Source organism: Plecotus auritus, assembly GCF_963455305.1.
Source record: "Plecotus auritus genome assembly, chromosome: 10".
Lineage (NCBI taxonomy): Eukaryota > Metazoa > Chordata > Mammalia > Chiroptera > Vespertilionidae > Plecotus > Plecotus auritus.
Window position 1 is genome coordinate 15,994,920 of NC_137785.1, and position 19,944 is coordinate 16,014,863.

At 51.0% G+C, this 19,944-nt stretch overlaps 1 protein-coding gene across 2 annotated transcripts; it reads left to right on the forward strand.

Moving 5' to 3' along the window:
• The first annotated feature begins 3,608 nt into the window (after positions 1-3,608).
• On the forward strand, positions 3,609-19,167 carry PLAUR (plasminogen activator, urokinase receptor). 2 transcript variants are annotated; one of them, XM_080644973.1, is made up of 7 exons: positions 3,609-3,703; positions 5,847-5,957; positions 7,024-7,167; positions 15,119-15,277; positions 16,084-16,218; positions 17,687-17,833; positions 18,605-19,167. In XM_080644973.1, exons 1-7 carry the CDS (start codon positions 3,649-3,651, stop codon positions 18,856-18,858), a joined length of 1,005 nt encoding a protein of 334 aa, XP_080501099.1. In that variant the 5' UTR covers positions 3,609-3,648; the 3' UTR covers positions 18,859-19,167. The 2 variants fall into 2 exon arrangements, with proteins under 2 accessions (XP_080501099.1, XP_080501098.1); XM_080644972.1 differs by lacking the exon at positions 3,609-3,703 and adding an exon at positions 5,239-5,373 and having other exon boundaries at positions 18,605-18,994.
• Positions 19,168-19,944: the final 777 nt, after the last annotated feature.

Genomic DNA, 19,944 nt, shown 5'->3' on the forward strand with positions numbered 1-19,944 from the left:
AGACCCCCAGCATCAGCCCAGGCCAGAGGCAGGAGGTGAGGGGGTCCCAGCGTGCGCAGTGTCTGTCTCTCAGAGTCTCCTCTTTTCTCTCTTTGCAGACAATTGGTGTTATTCTCTCTAACTCCGTCGTCAATCTCTGTCCCTGTTTCTGTCTCTGTCCTTGTCTCTCGTTTGCTGTTTTGTCATCTCTGTCTCCCTTCCTCTCTGATTTCCCCTGAGTTAGTCTGTCTGTGGCCTCTCTCTCCGCTCCCCCAACCCCATCTCTAGCTCTATCTCTCTCACTGTCTCTCCCTCTCTGCGTGTCTGTCTCTCTCCCCCTCTGTCTCCACAGGGGACTCTCCTCTTCTCCACCCAACCCCGCCCCCGGGAAGTCCCCGAAACCTGTGGGCCTCTCCCGGGACCCAGCTGGCAGGCGGGATGGGGAGAGGCTCAGGTGAGTCACAGGAAGAAGGGCATTCCTGACGATTTTCTGGGATTGTGCACAGCCAGGCCCCCTGCCTGCCCCTCCCCTAATTCATCCCTGGACCTCACCGTGTGTATCACTTAAGGGAGAGACAGAGAGAAGAGTCAGAGACAGACAGAGAAACAGAAAGAGAGAAAACAGAAACAGTGACAGAAAGAGAGAGAGAGTCAGTTACAGAGACAGAGACAAAGGAAAAGAATGAAACAGAGAGACAGCAAAAGACCGAGACGGAGAGACACAGAAGAAGAGAAACAGACAGAATTTTGGGGACACCAGAGCAGTCTGAGGAAGGGATGGGTGGGGTTCGAGATAATTCCCCCATTCTTCAAATCGAAGAGGAAATTGTGTCAGAGAGTGCTGAGGTCATCCGGCCAGGAAGTGTAATTCCAGACCACACAGTTTCGTGTGACACCCACACCTGATGCCTCCCACCCTCCCCAGACCCATGTCTCAGCCGGAAAAAGCAAGGCTCCGAGGAGTGAAGCCACCTGCCCATGGTCACCCAGGAGCAAATGGCTGAGCTGGGTCTCAAGCCCTCCTGGACCAGCACCCCAACTGTCTATTTCCCCACCTCGTGCACATTGATATCTCATTCACTCTCAGGCAAACCCCAAGAGGGGCCCCATACTCCACCCGAGGAAACCGAGGCTCAGAAAGGAGGCTATCTGTTGGTCCACGGTGTCCTGCAGGGAGTGGTCAGCATGACGACCCTGACGTCAGATTCCTGGCCTGTCTCCACTTCCCTTCCCACCTCACAAACAGGAAACAGGGCCAGAGTCTGGAGTTGGGCCCAATAATACTGAAGACAGTTACAGTTTCCCATTGGGCACCTACTATGCACCAGGCACTTTGGCAAGCACCTTGGTTGCATTCTTTTACGTCCCTAGCACACCAGCCCCGAGAGGGAGGCACTTGTTATCTTGCCTTTCCAGATGAGGAGCTTGAGGCACAGGGAGGTTAAGTAACCTGCCCAGGGCCACACAGCTAGTGAGTTGGAATTTGAACCCTCACAGTCTGGTGCCAGCCCCCACACTCTTTTTTTTTTTTTTTTAATACGTTTTTATTGATTTCAGAGAGAGGAAGGGAGAGGGAGAGAGAAATTAAAACATCAATGAAGAGAGAGAATCGTTGATTGGCTGCCTCCTGCACGCCCCCTACTGGGGATTGAGCCTGCAACCCGGGCATGTGCCCTGACTGCAAATTGAACCGTGACCTCCTGGTTCATGGGTCAACGCCCAACCACTGAGCCACACTGGCCAGGCAGAGTCCCCACACTCTTCATCTCTAGGACATACTGCCTCTTAGAAGAGAAGGTTTCTTTGGGACTTTTCTAATTATCTTTAAATCACCAGCTTAAGGCTTCAATGAATAAGAATAACAATAGGCTGGTGCCATTTGGGGGCTCAGCCCATGTGGTATCCAGCTGACCTAATAAATTTATAATCCCTTACAAAAAAATGATAACAATAGTGTCATCACTGTGTAGTGGCAGAGGTAGAGGTACTTACTCAGTGCCTATTACTTTCTCCCTTCCCACGCCTGTTCCGCTGCACTGCCAGATCCTCAGGCAGCTCCTACCTCGGCACTTGATAGGCTCCTCCCCCTGAACTCTTCCCAGACAACTGCCCGACTTCCTCCCACACCCGTTCGGTCTCTGCTCAAATGCCACCAGCTCAGGAAGCCCTCCTGGATCACCCCCCTTAAACTGACCAACCTCCCCTGTCCCTGGCACCTTCTTAACCTGGCTTGTTTTCCGCGTTTTATTCACCACTGCCGGACAGCCATGGATTAGATAACACAGATCTACGCCCCAGCGCCCCCAGGGCAGGGACTTTGCTCTGTTTGCTGCCATGACCCAGTCCTGGACCAGTGCCTGGCACTTAGTAAATATTGAAGGAATTTGTCAGAGCCCTCCAAGTGGGTTAGCAACTGTTCAAAGATCTCACCTGCATTAGATTGCTCTGATTGGTCAGAAGCATCCTAACACAGAGAGACTATTTTATCTTTTGCATTTTATTTTACTTTTTTAAAAAAATGTATTGCCCTGGCCAGGTAGCTCAGTTGATTAGAGCATCGTCCTGATATGCCAAGGTTGCAGATCCTATCCCGGGTCAGGACACATACAAGAATCAATCAATGAATGCATAAATAAGTGGAACAACAATGTTTCTCTCTTTCTCCCTTCCTCTCTCTCTAAAATCAATAAGTTAAAAAGATATATTATGAATCTTTACAAATACACAGAAAAAGAGACAGTATGACATGTAAGTTACTTGAATCTAATACAAATATTTTGGCTTTCTTTTTTCCTACAGTATATTAAAGTAGATGCAGACATCAATGACTTTAACCTCTAAATATTTCAGTGAGCTATAAAAATTAAGAACAATTTTCCCACATAACCACAAAAACCTTGTCATAACAGCACTATGTACTTTTTGGCTGAAGTATTTTAAAGTAAATTAGAGACATATTATTTCAAGCTCAAATATTTCAACATTCGTCTCTAAATGATAAGACATTTTCCCACATAATTACAACACCATTGTCCCTCCTAACAAAACTAACAAAATCCAATATTATCTAATAATCAGCCCTGAATTACCCATCAGGACAACTTTTACTTTATTTTTTTAAACATATTTTATTGATTTTTTACAGAGAGGAAGGGAGAAGGATAGAGAGTTAGAAATATCAATGAGAAAGAAACGTCGATCAGCTGCCTCCTGCACACTCCCTACTGGGGATGTGCCCGCAACCCAGGTACATGCCCTTGACCGGAATCGAACCTGGGACCCTGCAGTCTGCAGGCTGACGCTCTATCCACTGAGCCAAACTGGTTAGGGCCAGGACAAGTTTTAATTTGAGGGGTGAGGTTCCTTGCCCAAGATCCCAGAGAAGGAGCGGGGAGGACTGGAATTTGCACCCCTGCGGTCTGGGACACAGCTGTGACCAAGGCCAAGTGAGTCAGAGCAGAGCCAGCCCCCTACTCCGCAGGCCACGCCCTGGTAGAGGAAGCTTGGCAGGGGGTGCCAGGGGGAAGGAGGTGGGGCGCCCACGCATCTAGAGCTGACTTGCTCTTTCGCAAAACTTCTGGGAGGAGCCCCAGGGATAACAAAACTGTCTCCTTCCCGGGGCCAGACTCAGAGGTGCAGGGAGGCCACGCACGGGAACCGCTGCCTAACATGGGCGTCCCGGGAACGCTGCCGCTGCTGCTGTTGGTTCAAGCCTGCATTCCAGGTAGCGGCCGGGTCCCAGCACCCGCTCTGGGAACTGACTCTGAGGGCGGGGAAGAGAGGGACGCGAGAGGAGGGGGACTCGAAGTCTGGTGAGCTGGAGGAGGAGGAGGGGAGCTCATTCCACAGCCCCTGCATTGAAATAATGGTTCTCCTATCTGCAGCCCCACAGGGCACAGTACCTAGCACACAGTATGTCCTCAGGAAGTCCTAGCTGGGCGACGGCATTTAGCAACAACCACCTTTTAGTGAGTGCGCTCTTGCTTCCAGGTCCTCTTCTAAGCTCTTTACTTGCAATTTCAAACCGGGAGGGCGGAATTATATTTTAACCGTTTTACTACACAGAAGGAAACTGAGGCAGAGAGAGGTTAAGTAACTGGTCCGAGGTCACACAGCCAGTTCTGGAATAGGTGGGAGTCTGATCCCCGCAGGGCCGTCCCACTGCTCTCTCCACTCTGTCACACCCCTCCCCCCAACACAGGGAGGACAGAGCATTTAACACACGGTCCACACAGAGTCAAGGCCGAGCGTCACGGAGGCAGAGGCTGGAGACCTAGGGCTTGTCTCTGAGGACCCTCTCACCTGCTTTCCCCGGAAAATGTAGGGGAAAGGGTTGACAAAACTCGAGGGAATAGAGAAGGAACTGAGTCAGAGCGAGGTGGGAGGGGGGCTGTTCGGGGTTGAGGAGTATTTTGTCAATGAATAACCCGGAAAGCTCTCCCGACCGTTGAATGAGTAATGACTCTGGAGGACTCCGAATTTGGGGGCGGCGGGCAGGGACCATATGTTAGGCCTGGAGGGCGGAGAATAGGTCTTGCAGCCGGGCTAGCCTGGGGAGCTATAACCTCGGGGCGGAGCTAGTGGGCGGGGAGAGAACCTGAGGGAGGAGCTGGTGGGCGGGGAGAGAACCTCGGGGCGGAGCTAGTGGGCGGGGAGAGAACCTGGGGGAGGAGCTGGTGGGCGGGGAGAGAACCTGGGGGAGGAGCTGGTGGGCGGGGAGAGAACCTGGGGGAGGAGCCAGTGGGCGGGGAGAGAACCTGGGGGAGGAGCTGGTGGGCGGGGAGAGAACCTGAGGGAGGAGCTGGTGGGCGGGGAGAGAACCTCGGGGCGGAGCTAGTGGGCGGGGAGAGAACCTGGGGGAGGAGCTGGTGGGCGGGGAGAGAACCTGAGGGAGGAGCTAGTGGGCGGGGAGAGAACCTCGGGGCGGAGCTAGTGGGCGGGGAGAGAACCTGGGGGAGGAGCTGGTGGGCGGGGAGAGAACCTGAGGGAGGAGCTGGTGGGCGGGGAGAGAACCTCGGGGCGGAGCTAGTGGGCGGGGAGAGAACCTGGGGGAGGAGCTAGTGGGCTGGGAGAGAGCCTAGGGGAGGAGCCAGTGGGCGGGGAGAGAGCCTAGGAGAGGAGCTAGTAGGCGGGGAGAGAACCTGGGGGAGGAGCCGGTGGGCGGGGAGAGAACCTGGGGGAGGAGCCAGTGGGCGGGGAGAGAACCGCCGGGGGCTACTGTGCCTGCCGAGGCGTAGTGGGGGTTGGAATCTCGGAGGGCTGTGGGCGGAGTTAGAACTTCAGAGTGGACTGATGAGCGGGAGAGAATGTTGGCGACAGACTTTGGAGTGGGTAGGACCTGGGGAAGTTCGGTGGGAGGAACGGAGGTAGAACGTAAAGATCCGCCCGAGTCGGGTGAGGATGGCATGGCCCTAGGAGAGCTGGCGGAGTAGACCGAGGGTCGGCGGGATGGGGGAGCAGAGCTTGACTTCCGGGTGGACTGAGAGAGTGGCGATAGGACTTTCAGGATAGGGCCCGCACGCAGACAGATTTCAAGAGGAAATTAGCGAGGGCCAGACGTTAGGGAAGGAAGTGTGTGTGTGTGTGTGTGTGTGTGTGTGTGTGTGTGTGTGTGTGTGTTGGGGGGTGGGGTGGGGGATAGAATCTTAGGAAAGGGGTGCGTAGATAGAATATTGAGAGAGATAGACTAGGATGCACTGGCCGGGATCCAGCTTCGGAACCCAGAGGCTGGAAGAACGTGGAGCACGAACCTGCGCGCTTAGGGCTTGGAGACTTGGTCCTGGTATTGGGACATCAGGGGGCGAGAGGGGGACCCTGGCGCAGAGCTATAATAAACTCTCCTGTGGTCTCCGCCCTCTCCCCCGCAGCCATCTGGGGCCTGCGGTGCATGCGGTGTGAGAGGACCGGGAACTGCCAGGTGCAAGAGTGTGCGCCTGGCCAGGATCTCTGCAGGACCACGATCCTGAGCATATGGGAAGGTAAGCCCCCCACTCCAGCGCCACCGGGAATGCGCGTGACCAGGAAGCCTTGTCTCACCAACTATCCGGGAAATGCAACCAAAAAGACCAGGAGACCTTTTCACGCCCACCAGATTGGCAGACATTTAAAAATCTGACAATGCTGGGGTCATAAGGGTGTGGAGCGGCAGATCCTGCTTTTAGGAGGTCTACCTCACAGAGCGATTTGGCAATATCTAATATAGACGAAGAGTAGAATGCCCTACAGCCAGCATTTCAACTCCTAAGAATATAGAAACACAAAGAACCTTAGCCGCATGTGCTCAGGGACACGTGTAAGAATGTTCTTAGCAGTGATGTTTGTGATAGGGAAAACTGGAAACACCCTGAAGTCACTTGGCAGCAGAGGAGAAAACTATGATGTAATCACATAATTAAATACCACACAGCTGTTTAAAGAAGAAACTAGAACTGCGGGTATTAATATGGATACACCTAAAAATTTAAGGTGGACAGAAAAAAAAAGCATGTTGCAGAGTATGATACCTTTAAATATAAAGTGTAAAATATGTGAAGCAACAGTGTAAAAATTACCTACACCAGGGCATAGGGGAATGTGATAGGGCGGGTTGGGGTGAGGGAGGTGGGGTACTAAAGGCTTTCACTGTATCTTTTAAGGTTAGTTTATTTTTAAAATATCTGAAATAAATGCAACAAAGTGCTTAATATTTCATAAAGTTGGATGATGAATACACAGTATTTATTATATCATCATCTTATCCTTTTTGGGTAAGCTTAAAGCATTTTCCTTTAAAATTTCTTATTAGAGGCATCTCCCTGCTGATTACTAAGTTGGGAGAGAGAGGGAGATGGAGCCAGAAGGTCCCAGTGATAGTGCTGTCACTGAGAGAGTAAGGTCCCTGTGAGGGGTGGGGAGGGGGGATAACTCTAGAAGAGACAGAGTTGGACCCAAATAAGAATAGAGGCCCGAGGATCAGCCACAGGCATGGCTACCTTAAGACCAGGAGTGTTCAAGGCTGGTGGAGCCCAGAGGAGCCTCCGGGGTAACAGGATACATTCCTCGCAGACGGTACAGAGCTGGAGGTGGTGGAGACAGACTGTGCCCACCCAGAGAAGACCAATAGGACCATGAGCTATCGGATCGGCATGCAGGTCATCACCCTGACAGAGGCCGTGTGTGAGTTCGATTTGTGCAACCGGCCCAACCCTGGTGAGTAGGACAGCCCTTGCCATGCCCAACCCCAAACTATCTCCACCTTCACCCCATAGTCATCCCGATCCTACCTTCAATCCTATGCCACCCCAACTCCAACTCCATGCCTTACCCCAAGACCAACCCCAACTCAACCTCACCTCCAATCTTATCTCCAAATTCACTTTACCTCTAACACCCTCCAACTCAAATTCATCCTTGTTCCAAACACATTGCTAACTCCACCCCTAAATCAACCCCATTTCATCTCAAGCTATTACCAGTCCCACCCACAAACTCATCCCCTTCCCTAACTCTGTCCCATCCCATACATGTTTGTGTTTTGTTTTTTTTTTTGTTTTGTCTTTTATTGTTTAAAGTATTACATATGTCTTCTTTTTCCCCGAGTGACGCCCCCCACCCCCCGCACATGTTTGTTTTTATGGTTGTTAAAGTATAAGATGCAACACCTACTCTTACAAAGCTACACACACGTACACTCAAGAGGTGGATGAGGTATCTCACTGAAGATTTGTCATCTAACCTTTTCCATGGGACAGGAGATGGTTTGGGCAATAGATCATAGGGACAGGGATACAAAGACCAGCGATACCAGAGGCTCAAAATTCTTTTTTTTTTTTTTAAATATATTTTTTATTGATTTTTTACAGAGAGGAAGGGAGAGTGATAGTCAGAAACATCGATGAGAGAGAAACAGCTGCCTCCTGCACACCTCCCACTGGGGATGTGCCCGCAACCAAGGTACATGCCCTTGACCGGAATCGAACCTGGGACCTTTCAGTCCGCAGGCTGACGCTCTATCCACTGAGCCAAACCGGTTTTGGCGGCTCAAAATTCTTAAGGGAAGTCAAGAAGGAGGGGGTCACAGGCTTCAGTGGGCTCAGAAAGTTCCCTAGAATAGACGCTCCTTGACTTATTGCAGTGGAAAAGGATGTGAAGAAACTTGTGTTGAGTCCTGTGGCTTCAGGCTCTGGTCAGTTTACGAAAAAAAGACTTAGAAAGATTCCAATTCCCCACATTTCCACAGGAGAGAAAGGAGGGGAAGGAATGGAGGGCAGGCAGAGATTCATTTTTCTGGCCCTAACGAGGAAGGAAATGGATTAAGGCCAGGCCAGTCACAATGCCGTCAGTAAGCAGAAGCCTGTATTTGTATTTTTTTTCTTTTTTAAAAATAGGTTTTTATTGATTTCAGAGAGAGGAAGGGAGAGGGAGAAAGGGATAGAAACATCAATGATGAGAGGGAATCAGTGATCAGTGATCACACTGGGGATCCAGCTCACAACCCGGGCATGTGCCCTTGACTGGGAATTAATCCGTGACCTCCTGGTTCATGGGTCAGCACTGAACCACTGAGCCACACTGTCCAGGCTGTACCGGGTTTTTCTTGTTCTTCATCCATCCTGACCTCAAACTTTTATCTGTTGGTGGGAACTGAATCAGATGTTCATTTTCAAGGAAGTGACGAGAGAGATGACGCCAGCTTCCTCTGTGGTTAGATATATTTAAGGAAAACACTAATAATAATTGCATCCAAGTAATGCTTCTAATGAGAGATGATATTCAAAATATTTAATAATATTGATCAGTGCTGAAGGCATTGATCCATTGGAAGAGGCCCCAGGAGGCCCCCTGCTGGGTCTGGTGTTGCTCCTTTAGCTGGTGGATTTGGGGACATGAGGATTCTAAAGAAAGGGTTGAGGTGGTCACGGGTCCACCAGAGAGCTTGGAGCAACAGCTGCCAATTCAGTAATTTAAAAACTGACATGCCCCTTTCAGCCCCATTTCTAATGCCATCTTACCCTGCTGTGGTGACTAGATAGTTGGTTAAACCACATCCTGTACATGCGTGACACTGGACACAGCTGTGACCCAGACAGCCCTAGGCCCTGCTCCCACAGAGCTCACAGTCCAGGGGACGGGGGAGACCCATTGCCAGACAGTGATTGCCCAGAGTAATCAGAGCTGGGAGTGGGGAAGCACAAGCAGAGGATGAGAACCGTAAGAGGAGAAACAGAGACGGTGTCGTGGGGAAGCACAGCCCAGAACTGTCAGGGCTGAGCTGGGGGACAGAGGCCAGAGAGGTCAGGGCTGGGGTAAATGAAGAGCAGGGGCTGTGGGACCCTGGAGGAGATACTTGACCAGGTCAGGGAAGGTTTCCTATAGGAAGCAACATGAGAGGAGTGAGACTGTTAAAAAGACAGTGGAGCCCTAGCGGGTTTGGCTCAGTGAATAGAGCTATGACCTGGGGACTGACGGGTCCCGGGTTCAATTCTGGTCAAGGGCACATGCCCTGGTTGCGAGCTCGGTCCCCAGTAGGGGGTGTGCAGGAGGCAGCCAATCAATGATTCCCTCTCATCATTGATGTTTCTATCTCTCCCCCTCCCTTCCTCTCTGAAATAAAAAATAAATAAATAAATAAATAAATAAATAAATAAATAAATAAATCCCTAAAAAATTAAATAAAAAAACAGTGGAAAGGGTTTTCCAGGCAAAGGGAGCAGTAGATACAAAGGCCCAGAGGTGGGTGGAAGTAGTATGGCTGGAGGAAAGGGTAACATGGGGAGAGAGGAGCTGGTGAAATTGGCTGCATCATAATACACAGGGTCTCCAGGGTGTGGTGAGGAATATAGACTTCACCCTGGGAATGGGGGGAGGTCATGATGGAGGGGTGTGGTGATGGAGGGATGAGGTGATGGAGGGATGTGGTGATGGAGGGATGCAGTGATGGAGGGATGAGGTGATGGAGCGATGCGGTGATGGAGGGATGCGGTGATGGAGGGATGCGGTGATGGAGGGATGCGGTGATGGAGGGATGAGGTGATGGAGGGATGCGGTGATGGAGGGATGCGGTGATGGAGGCATGCGGTGATGGAGGCATGCAGTGATGGAGGGAAGATAGGGAAGGGGAGACCAACTTGGGTGGATGAGGTTGTCCAGGTGAAGATGAAGGTGGCTGCATTAGCGTGTCAGCCCTGCCGATGGAGAGAAGTGGATGGATTTTGGAGCTATTTACTAGTAGATGAGCAAGGTTAGCGACAGGTTAGACACGGCAGTGGTTTTGTAGTTTTGGTCATGATGGAGTCGATTGTATAAGACTAACCCCCTGCCAATGACAGCTGTGAAAACTGGATGGATTATAAACAGTCGTTTGAAGTCACTGAAGGGCAGCAGATAAAAAGAAAAGAAGCTGAGGTGCTACAGTCTTTGAAATAGGGAAGTGCAGAAGTTGAGTTCCACAGACAAGCTGGGCTTTTCCTGGAGTGCACTTTCCAATTGGCTACTGTGGAGGAGAAGCAGAAACCAGAGAGAGGTCGTCGCTGGACCAAGAAGACAGAGGTGGCGTCTGGGGCTGTCAGTGTCTAGAAAATGAGAGGAAAAAGCCAGAGAAGGGAATCCCGAAATCTGCAGATGACTTCCTTCAGTCATTGGCAAGCTGTGCATGCACAAAGTGAGACTCCAAGAAACTCAGCAGGAAATAGTATCCGGGAAGCTACAGAACCGAGCAAGGATTCCAGCAGGCATAGGATTCTGGGCAGACCCAAGTTGCCAAGTTGGCAAGAAAGGCCTTGGCAACCATCTCAGGCTTTTCTCTGAGACCACACCCTAGGAGTAGGGGCAAATCTGAAATATACTGGCCCTAAAAAACACCTACTTCCCATCGTCAGCAGGAAGAAAGCCTGGCCCTCTTCGGAAGAAGATACATCATTCTAAGCCTTTACAAATGTTCGTCTATAATGTCTGGCATCTAATCAAAACTTACAAGGTAGCTTGAAGAAAATAAAAAGGGCCAATTGACCGGAACCCAAGAGGAAAATCCCACAATAGAAACAGAATCGTCATTATTCAGATATTAACATGGAACTTTACAATAGCTGTGATCAATATATTGAAGAAAATAGAGGAAAGGATAAGTTTTAGCAGAAATCTGAGCCGGTTTGGTTCAGTAGATAGAGCATCAGCCTGCAGACTCAATAAAGGGTCTCAGGTTTGATTCGGTCAAGGGCACATACCTCCGTTGCAGGCTCAGTCCCCAGCCCCGGTCAGGGCACATGTGGGAGGCAACCAATCAATGTGTCTCTCACATCAATGTTTTGCTCTCTCTCCCTCCCTTCCACTCTCAGTAAAAATCAATGGAAAAATATCCTCAGGCGAGGATCCAATCACAAACAAACAAACCAACAAACAAAATGTAAAAGAACCCTAGCTAGTTTGGCTCAGTGGATAGAGTGTCGGCCTCCAGACTGAAGGGTCCCGGGTTCAATTCTGGTGAAGGGCACATGCCTGGGTTGCGGGCTCAATCCCCAATAGGGGGTGTGCAGGAGGCAGCCGATCAATGAGTTGCTCTCATCATTGATGTTTTTTTTCTCTCTCTCTCTCCCCCCCTTCCTCTCTGAAATCAATAAGATATATTTTTTAAAAATGTAAAAGAGTCAAACAGTAAATATAGAGCAGTGACTGAAATTAAGAACTCAGTAGATGTGCTTAGTAGAGATCAGAAATAGCAGAGCAGCCCTCACCGGTTTGGCTCAGTGGGTAGAGTGTCGGCCTACATACTAAAGGGTCCTGGGTTCAATTCTGGTCAAGGGCATACACCTTGCTTGCGGGCTCGATCCCCAGTAGGGGGCGTGCAGAAGGCAGCTGATGGATGTTCCTCTCTTATCCATGTTTCTAACTCTTTATCCCTCTCCCTTCCTCTCTGTAAAAATCATTAAAATGTATTTTTTTTAAAAAAAGAAAAGAAATAGCAGAGCAAAAGGATTAAAGAACAAGAAAACAGATCAGTAGAATGTCCAGATGGATACCTAGATGTGGAGGATCAAGGAGTCTGCCAGGTTTCTGCCCCGGAGGACTGGATGGGGCCACCTTGGAGACATGGAATTCAGGAGAAAGAGCAGGCCTGGGGAGAAGATGGAGAGCTTCATTTGGGGCATGTAGAGATTCAGGTGTTTGAGGGATAGCCAGGCGGCCTCCAGGATGTAGTTGGGTATATAGGTATGGAGGTCAGAGAGATGTCTTGCCTGGAGAGAGATTTTTGAGTTCCCAGCAGGTAGGTGGGAATGAAGCCACATCAATAGGTAGCATCCCCATGGGAGAGAGTGTGCACCATGGGAAATGAAGAGGGCCTACAACCCTGAAGATCACCCACGTTTAGAAGAGCGACACAAGAAGAGTCCCCACAGGAGACCCATGGGTGGTCTGAGGCAGTTATTTTGGCAATGATGGCAATTTATGTTTTCATTTTTTTATATATATATATTTTATTGATTTTTTACAGAGAGGAAGGGAGAGGGATAGAGAGAAACATCGATGAGAGAAACATCGATCAGCTGCCTCCTGCACACCTCCCACTGGGGATGTGCCCACAACCAAGGTACATGCCCTTGACCAGAATCGAACCTGGGACCTTTCAGTCCGCAGGCTGACGCTCTATCCACTGAGCCAAACCGGTTTCGGCGAATGTTTTCATTTTTATGGAATTTCATGTGAGAAGACATGGGATGTTGGCCTTTTAGTTCTTTTTCTCTGAGGGTGGGGGAGATTTGGCCTTTGATGTAATTGATTTACCTAATCACAGCTGCTGGCTTGCCAGTCGAGAGCCTTGGCTGAGACAGCCCTCTCGTTTCTCTAAGATTGGCCCAAACTCAGTTTGGATATCTGGGGTCAGGAAGGGGCAGGCATGCTAGGCTTGGGGATGGTATGGGCCAGGGCCTGGGCAGAGGAATGACTGGTGAATCCAGAGACAGTAACTCCTTCCCCTGGCCTGACCTCGAAGGTCCATGGAGAAGCAATGTTATCACAGATCACTCAGGTGAAGTTTTGATCCGTGACATACTTGGGCAGTGTGTTAATTAGCTATTGCTGCTTTACAGATTGTCCCAAAACTTAAAACAAAAATAAGCGCACATTATTTCACAACGTTTCTGAAGGTGGAGAATCCGGAAGTAGCGTGGCTAGATGGTTCTGGACCTTTAATTTGGTTGTAGTCAAGATGGCGGCTGGGCTGCGGTCATCTGAAGTCTCCCAAGGTAGCTTCACTCCCATGGAGGATCCGCTCCCTTGGCTTTGGCAAAGGCCTCAGTTCCTGCCACATCGACCTGGCCATGGGGCTGCTTGAGTGTCCTTACAACATGGCAGCTGGCTTCCCCCATGGAGAGCAAGTGATCCAAGAGAGAGCTGGGGAAAAGTTGCAATGTCTTTTACGAGGTCGCCCAGAAATCACACACCATCATTTACACGGTATCCTTTGGTTACACAGGTCAGCCCTATTCTTTTTATTTTTATTTTATTTTTTAAAAATATATATTTTGCCCTGGCTGGTTTGGCTCAGTGGATAGAGCATCGGCCTGCGGACTGAAGGGTCCCAGGTTCGATTCTGGCCAAGGGCACATGCCCGAGTTGTGGGCTCGATCCCCAGTGGGGGGGGGGGGTGTGTGCAGGAGGCAGTCAATCAATTATTCTCTCTCATCATTGATGTTTCTATCTCTCTATCCTTCTCCCTTCCTCTCTGAAATCAATAAAGAAATATATTAAAAAATTAAAAAATATATATATATATATATTACTGATTTCAGAGAGGAAGGAAGAGGGAGAGATAGAAACATCCATGATGAGAGAGAATCATTGATCGGCTGCCTCCTGCAAGTCCCTCACTGGGGATCGAGCCCACAACCGGGGCATGTGCCCTTGACCGGAATCGAACCTGGGACCTTTCAGTTCGCAGGCTGACGCTCTATCCATGGAGCCAAATGGCTAGGGCTATTTTTATTTTTTACGTTTATTGACTTGGAGAGAGAGAGGGGGAGAGAGAGAAATATCGATAGGCTGCCTTCTGCAGGATGCTTCCCATCGGCGGAATCGAGCTGCAACCCAGGCATGTGCCCTTGACCAGTACTTGAACCAGTAACCTCCTGGTGCACAGGAAGATGCCCAACCAACTGAGCCAGACCAGGCAGGGCAGCCCTCTTTATGGGAAAGGACTGCACAAGGGCATAAATACCAGGAAGTAGGGGTTACTGGGGGCTGCACAAGGGCATAAATACCAGGAAGTAGGGGTTACTGGGGGCTGTCGTGGAGATTGGCTACCACAGGGAACAAGAGAAGGGTTGTAAGTAATTGTTCATTTACTCATTCATTCGTCCAATAAATACTTATTCAGTATCTTCCCTGGCCCAGGCCTTCTGCTCGTGGTATTGGGACACACTCATGACAAAGACAGCCTTGGCCCTGCTCTCCTGGGGCTCAGAGTCCACTGAGCGAAAGAAGCCTGTCACCAGACCGGGGTGACCCGGAGTGAGCAGGGCTGGGATTGGGGGGCCCAGAGAAGCACCAGATCCGGCCTAAAAGGTCAGAGAGAGCTTCTTGGGGAAGGTGAAATTGGAGAAGACGATTCCTGAAGAATGAGTAGGATATACGGATAGTAAAGAGCCAGGGAACAGTAGATGCAAAGGCTGCATGTGCTGGCGTGTGTATTTGGGGACTGTGGGAAGTGGTGTGGAGTAGAGTATGAGGGACTAGTGAGGGAGATGAGGCAGGAGAGGTAGGCAGGACCCAGGCTTTGATGGGCCTTGAATGCCACGCTGAGAATCGTGGGTTTTATGCTGAGGGCACGGGGAGCCGTGGAGGGGTTTTGAGCAGAGGAGAGACAGGGTCAGAGTTGAGTATTAGAAACATCCTTCTAGGGCCGTGAGGGGATGCACGGGGGCTGGGTTGGGGGTGGCAACAATGGACACCGGGAGGCCAGGGAGGAACTGCTATTGAAGGAGGCCTGAGCTGGACCTGGTCGTGGGACTGGGAAGGGGGAATGGGTTCCAGAAAGATTCAGAACGAACAGGGTTTGACGACTGGCTGCCGTGGGATAAGGAGGGATTGATGCTGAGGTGAGTGTTCAAGGGAGCTGGCTCTCCAGGACTCGCCCCGTGGACTCACCCTCCTGCTCCTCCCCACTCAGGCCGGGCTCCCGCCTTTCCCCGAAGCTGGAGCCGTTACCTCGAATGTGTTTCCTGCGCCTCTTCGGACCTGAGCTGTGAGAGGGGCAGGGACAAGAGCCTCCAGTGCCGCAGCCCCAGTGAACAGTGCCTGGAGGTGGTGACCCACCGGGACCCGGCAGGTGAGCCCCAGCCTGCCAGCCACTCCTCCTCGCTGCCTTGCTCCTTCCCAAGGCTGTCCTTAAACCCCCACATCACAGGGATTTAAGCAAGGTAGAAAGTTAGTTCTCCCACACACCGAAGTCCCGTGACAGGGCGTCCGGGGCCACAACGGTAGTTCATAGTCTGCAGGAACCCAGATGCTTTCTCGTTTCTTGCATACCGCTTCCATTCTCAAGATTGCCTCATAGCCCAGAACAGCCGCGGAGTCCCAGGCCTCGGGTCCACGTTCCAGGAAGAGGGACGGGGAGCCCAGCTGGAGTGGCTCCGTTGATTGAGCATTGTCCCACGCACCGAAAGGTTGCCAGTTCGATTCCCGGTCAGGGCGCATACATGGGTTGCGAGTTTGATATCCAGTCGGGGAGCATAGCCGATCAAGATTTCTCTCTCACATCGATGTTTCTCTTTCTCTCTCTCTCCCTTCCTCTCTCTAAGCATGTCTTTGGGTGAGGGTTTTTTAAAAAATACACAAAAAACAAGGAAGGTGAAAAGAAGGGGCAAAAGGGGGCACATTTTGTAAGGGTTCTTTTTTCTGGAAATCCCATAAACCTTTCTACTTATACCGCATTAGCCAGAGCTTAGCCACAGGACTGTAGATCCTGAGACCGGGAAATGTGTCTTTGGCTGGATATATGCGGCCCCAAAGGAAATGAGACTCCTCCCATGAAGGGTGGAGCAGAGAATGGACAGACGGCTGCTGCGGGGGCGGGGGGGGGCCACCCCAGGCTCAGGCCTTCCTCAACAACCTGACCTCCCCTCTGCCCCACAGGGAGTCCGGGAGATGAGCGCCACTCCCGAGGCTGTGGCCACCTCCCTGGCTGCCCAGGCCCCACCGGCTTTCACAACAACCACACCTTCCACTTCCTGCGGTGCTGCAACACCACCAGATGCAACGGGGGCCCAGGTAAGGGGCGGGGGGCCCAGCGTGGAGCCTGGCATCTGGGAGGGAGGTGCCCTCCAGGACATGGCCACTCTCCCGTGGGCACATACCTCCTCTCCAGGTCTCTGTTTCTTCCTCTGAGAGATAGGCATAGCAAGTCCTTCCTCAAAGAAGGATTTTGTGGGAATCCAATGAGTCTATCCAACCCTCACCAAGACCCACAGGTGACGCTTCCTACATCCTCTTGAATCCTTCCACTGCTCCCCACCCCCTGGTTTAAGCCACCATGCCCTCTCGCTTAGATTGTTGCAATAACCTCCTCTCTGGTCCCCAACATTCAACACAGCAGCAAGAGAGATTTTTTTTAAAATGTAAATGAGATCTTGTTGCTCTCCTTCCTCAAGCACTTTAACTTCCCCTGGCTCTTAGGATAAAACCAGAGGCCATGCTATGCCCTAGGTAATGCATCACCCCCCTGCCTCCTGGTCTTGATTTAGTTCTGCAACTGCCAAATGCCGTCCTGCCTCAGGGCCTTTGCACATGCAGTGCCCTCCGCTAGGAACACGTCTCCCTGAGGAGTTCACCTGACTGGCTATTTCTCATTCGGGTCTCCGCTTTGAAGTATCATCCTCCGTGAAATGTCCCCGCCCCTTCCCTTCCTTATAATCTGAGCCCGTGGTGTTACTCTGTCTCTGTGAAACAGTACTATCCCACAGAACTTTCCACAGTGACGGAGTGTCCTTTACTGTGCATATGGTCGCCACTACCACAAATGGCTATGGAGCGCTTGACATGTGAACTGAATTTTATGTCATTACTAGAGGCCTGGTACACGAAATTTGTGCACTCGGGGGGGGGGGGTTGTTCCCCATTCTGGCCTGTGCCCTCTCACAGTGTGGGAGCCCCGAGATCGATCTCCCCAAAGAGGTAGGCCCCCCCACCCATCTGGGGCTCCTCAATGGATTGCCCCAAAGAGGTAGGTCGGAGCTGGGGGTCCTGCCCCTGGCATCGCTGTGGGGACCCACCGCCCACACAGCGTCAAGTCCCCGCCCACCCGCACGCGCCCGCTGTGCACACAGCTTCCTGGTGATGGATTGTTACGGCATGAGGGCATGATGACCACATAGGCTTTTATTAGTATAGATTATTAATTCATTCCAATGTAGATGCAACCGTATGTGGCTCGTGACTGCCACGTGGACAGTGTCACTCTAAACTGTAAGTTCTGTGAGGGTAGGGACTGTTTGATCTTACCCAGATGCTTACCCAGAACCTGGTCTGACAGGGGCTCATGGGGTCCTGAGAATTGGGATTTCTCCCACAGGCCCCAGAGAACCCCCAAAAGAGAGTGCGGTTCCAATGTCTGCCACAAGGGGGCGCAGTGCCATCTCAGGCTGAGAGCTGGGAGTCCAGGCAGGCAGCAGGACACCTCTCCCTACACCCTAACCCTGTTTTAATGACCGTAGTCTCTTGTCTTCTCCCTTCTCCCAAGTCACGGAGCTTGAGAACCTGCCACTGAACGGCCTCCAGTGTTACGGCTGTCAGGGGAACAGCACCCACGGATGTTCCCCGGAGGAGACCTCCCTCTCTGCCTGCCGAGGCCCCATGAACCAGTGTCTGGAAGCCACAGGCACTGATGGTGAGGCCCTGGGGAGGTTGGAAGGGGGATCTGTAAGAGGTCGACCTCCAGTTTGGTTGGACTTGGTGGAGGTGGGTCTTCTATGGGGTTTCCTGCAGCAGGGTACAGATTGTAGTAAGGAATTGGGACTTGCCCCACAAGGAATGTGGACCTTTTTGGGGGTGGGACTTCCTACGGACATCCCGGGCTTCCATCCTCTGACGTCCTGGAAAGGTCTCTGTCCCAGTAATTCCCAGACTTTCTGGTCTCAAGATTCCTTCGCACTTCTAAGAGGTATTGTTTCCGTCAGTTATATCTATCAGATATTAACTGCATTATAAACAGAGGCATTTTTATAAGATGTACTTATCAATTTATTTTAAAGTAACAATAACTCATTACATGTGAACATATTTTTATGGCAACAAAAAGACTACATTTTCCAAAATGAAAAAAATTTAACGAAAAGACTGGCATTATTCTACACTCTTGCAAATCTCGTTACTGTCTGGCTTAATGGAAGACAGCTGGGTCCTCGTAGCTGCTTCTGCATTCAGTCTGATGCAAGATCACATGTCCTGGTGGTTCTGGAAAACACCATTGTACGCTCATGAGAGCGGAAAAATCCAGACGAGGTTTGGGCATTATTATGAGAATATTTGTAACGTCACAGATCCCCAGCTCCACGCTCAGAACTTCTGCCTTTTCTGGTGGTGTCCACCACAAGCTGGCTCGTCACCCTGGGAGCTCGGGCCCGAGAGCCGGAAGTCACACAGTCTTCTCTCTCCTCAGGGCCAGGCCACCCAGGCTACATGGTAAGGGGCTGTGCAACGGCCTCGTGGTGCCAGGGCCTCCATGTGGCTGAAGCCTTCAAATTGACGGATCCCAACGTCTCCTGCTGTACTGGAGATGGCTGTAATCACCCCAACCGAGATGTCCAGGCCCGCAGGGGGGGCGCCCCCCGGCCTGGCCCTGCCCACCTCAGCCTCACCATCACTCTACTTATGACTGCAAGACTATGGGGAGGCACGCTCCTCTGGACTTGACCCCCACGCTCTCCCTGCCCTGGCTGGATCCAGGGGACCCCTTGGATCTCTCCTCAGCTCCCAGGCCTGCAGACTTGCTGTGTGACTTCAGGCCCGTGTGCTGCTTCCTCTGGGCCTCAGTTTTCCCAGCTGTGAAAACACCTGTTCCACAGAATTATGAGAAACAGAGGAGAAAAGCTAAAGCTAGAGAAAGGCTGCGGGCCAGCAGGAGTTCTTGTTTTTACTAATATTGTTGCCCCTATTGTTGTTATTATTAATTAATATTTGTTTTATTTAATATTTTATACTTTATATAAAGATTTTTATACCTGTGAACAGGGTCAGACCTGCCCTTCTCCTTAGTCCCTATCTCCCTTCCTTCCTTCCTTCCTTCCTTCCTTCCTTCCTTCCTTCCTTCCTTCCTTTAAATATATTTTTATTTATTTCAGAGAGGGAGAGAGAGATAGAAACATCAATGGTGAGAGAGAATCATTGATCAGCTGCCTCCTACACGCCCCCTACTGGGGATCGAGCCTGAAACCCAGGCATGTGCCCTGACCCGGAATCGAACCTGTGACCTCCTGGTTCATAGGTAGATGGTCAACCACTGAGCCACATCGGCTGAGAGCGTCTATCTTTCAAAGATGCATGGGGGCACCCTTCCTCAGGCTCCTGGAAGTAGGGGTCACATAGTAGGACCCAGGTGGTCAAGGCCTCCGCCTTGGGAGCAGTCCCGTGGGGCTTCCACCCTAAGTCACCTTCACATCTATTTCTGGGCTCCAAATGCAAACTTCTAACTCACCCACCTCAGCACGAACCTTCCAGTCTCTTCTCCCAAACGCCAAAGATCAAGACTACTTTGTTGTTCTATGTAGGCATGTCTCATTTCCTGCGGGCTCTAAGACAGGAGATGTATGCGGGATAACCTGCTTGCCAGACTCCCTTGATGCACATAGTGAAGAACAAGGATAGGACTGCATTTCCCCTGATGCTCTGGGGCCAGGGCATAAAGGCTGGGCTCTATTTCCTAAGATACCCTCAGACTCACTGACAAAAACAAAGAGCTACCATTTCAATGGCGTTCTTGGAGCACACTGTGGAAGAGTT

Coding starts and splice junctions, on each gene's coding strand:
- PLAUR (XM_080644972.1), top strand. CDS start 5,286: ATGTTGGCGACAGACTTTGGAGTGGGTAGGACCTGGGGAAGTTCGGTG. Junction 7,168..15,118: donor GTGCAACCGGCCCAACCCTG/GTGAGTAGGACA, acceptor CTCCCCACTCAG/GCCGGGCTCCCGCCTTTCCC. Junction 16,219..17,686: donor CAGATGCAACGGGGGCCCAG/GTAAGGGGCGGG, acceptor CCTTCTCCCAAG/TCACGGAGCTTGAGAACCTG.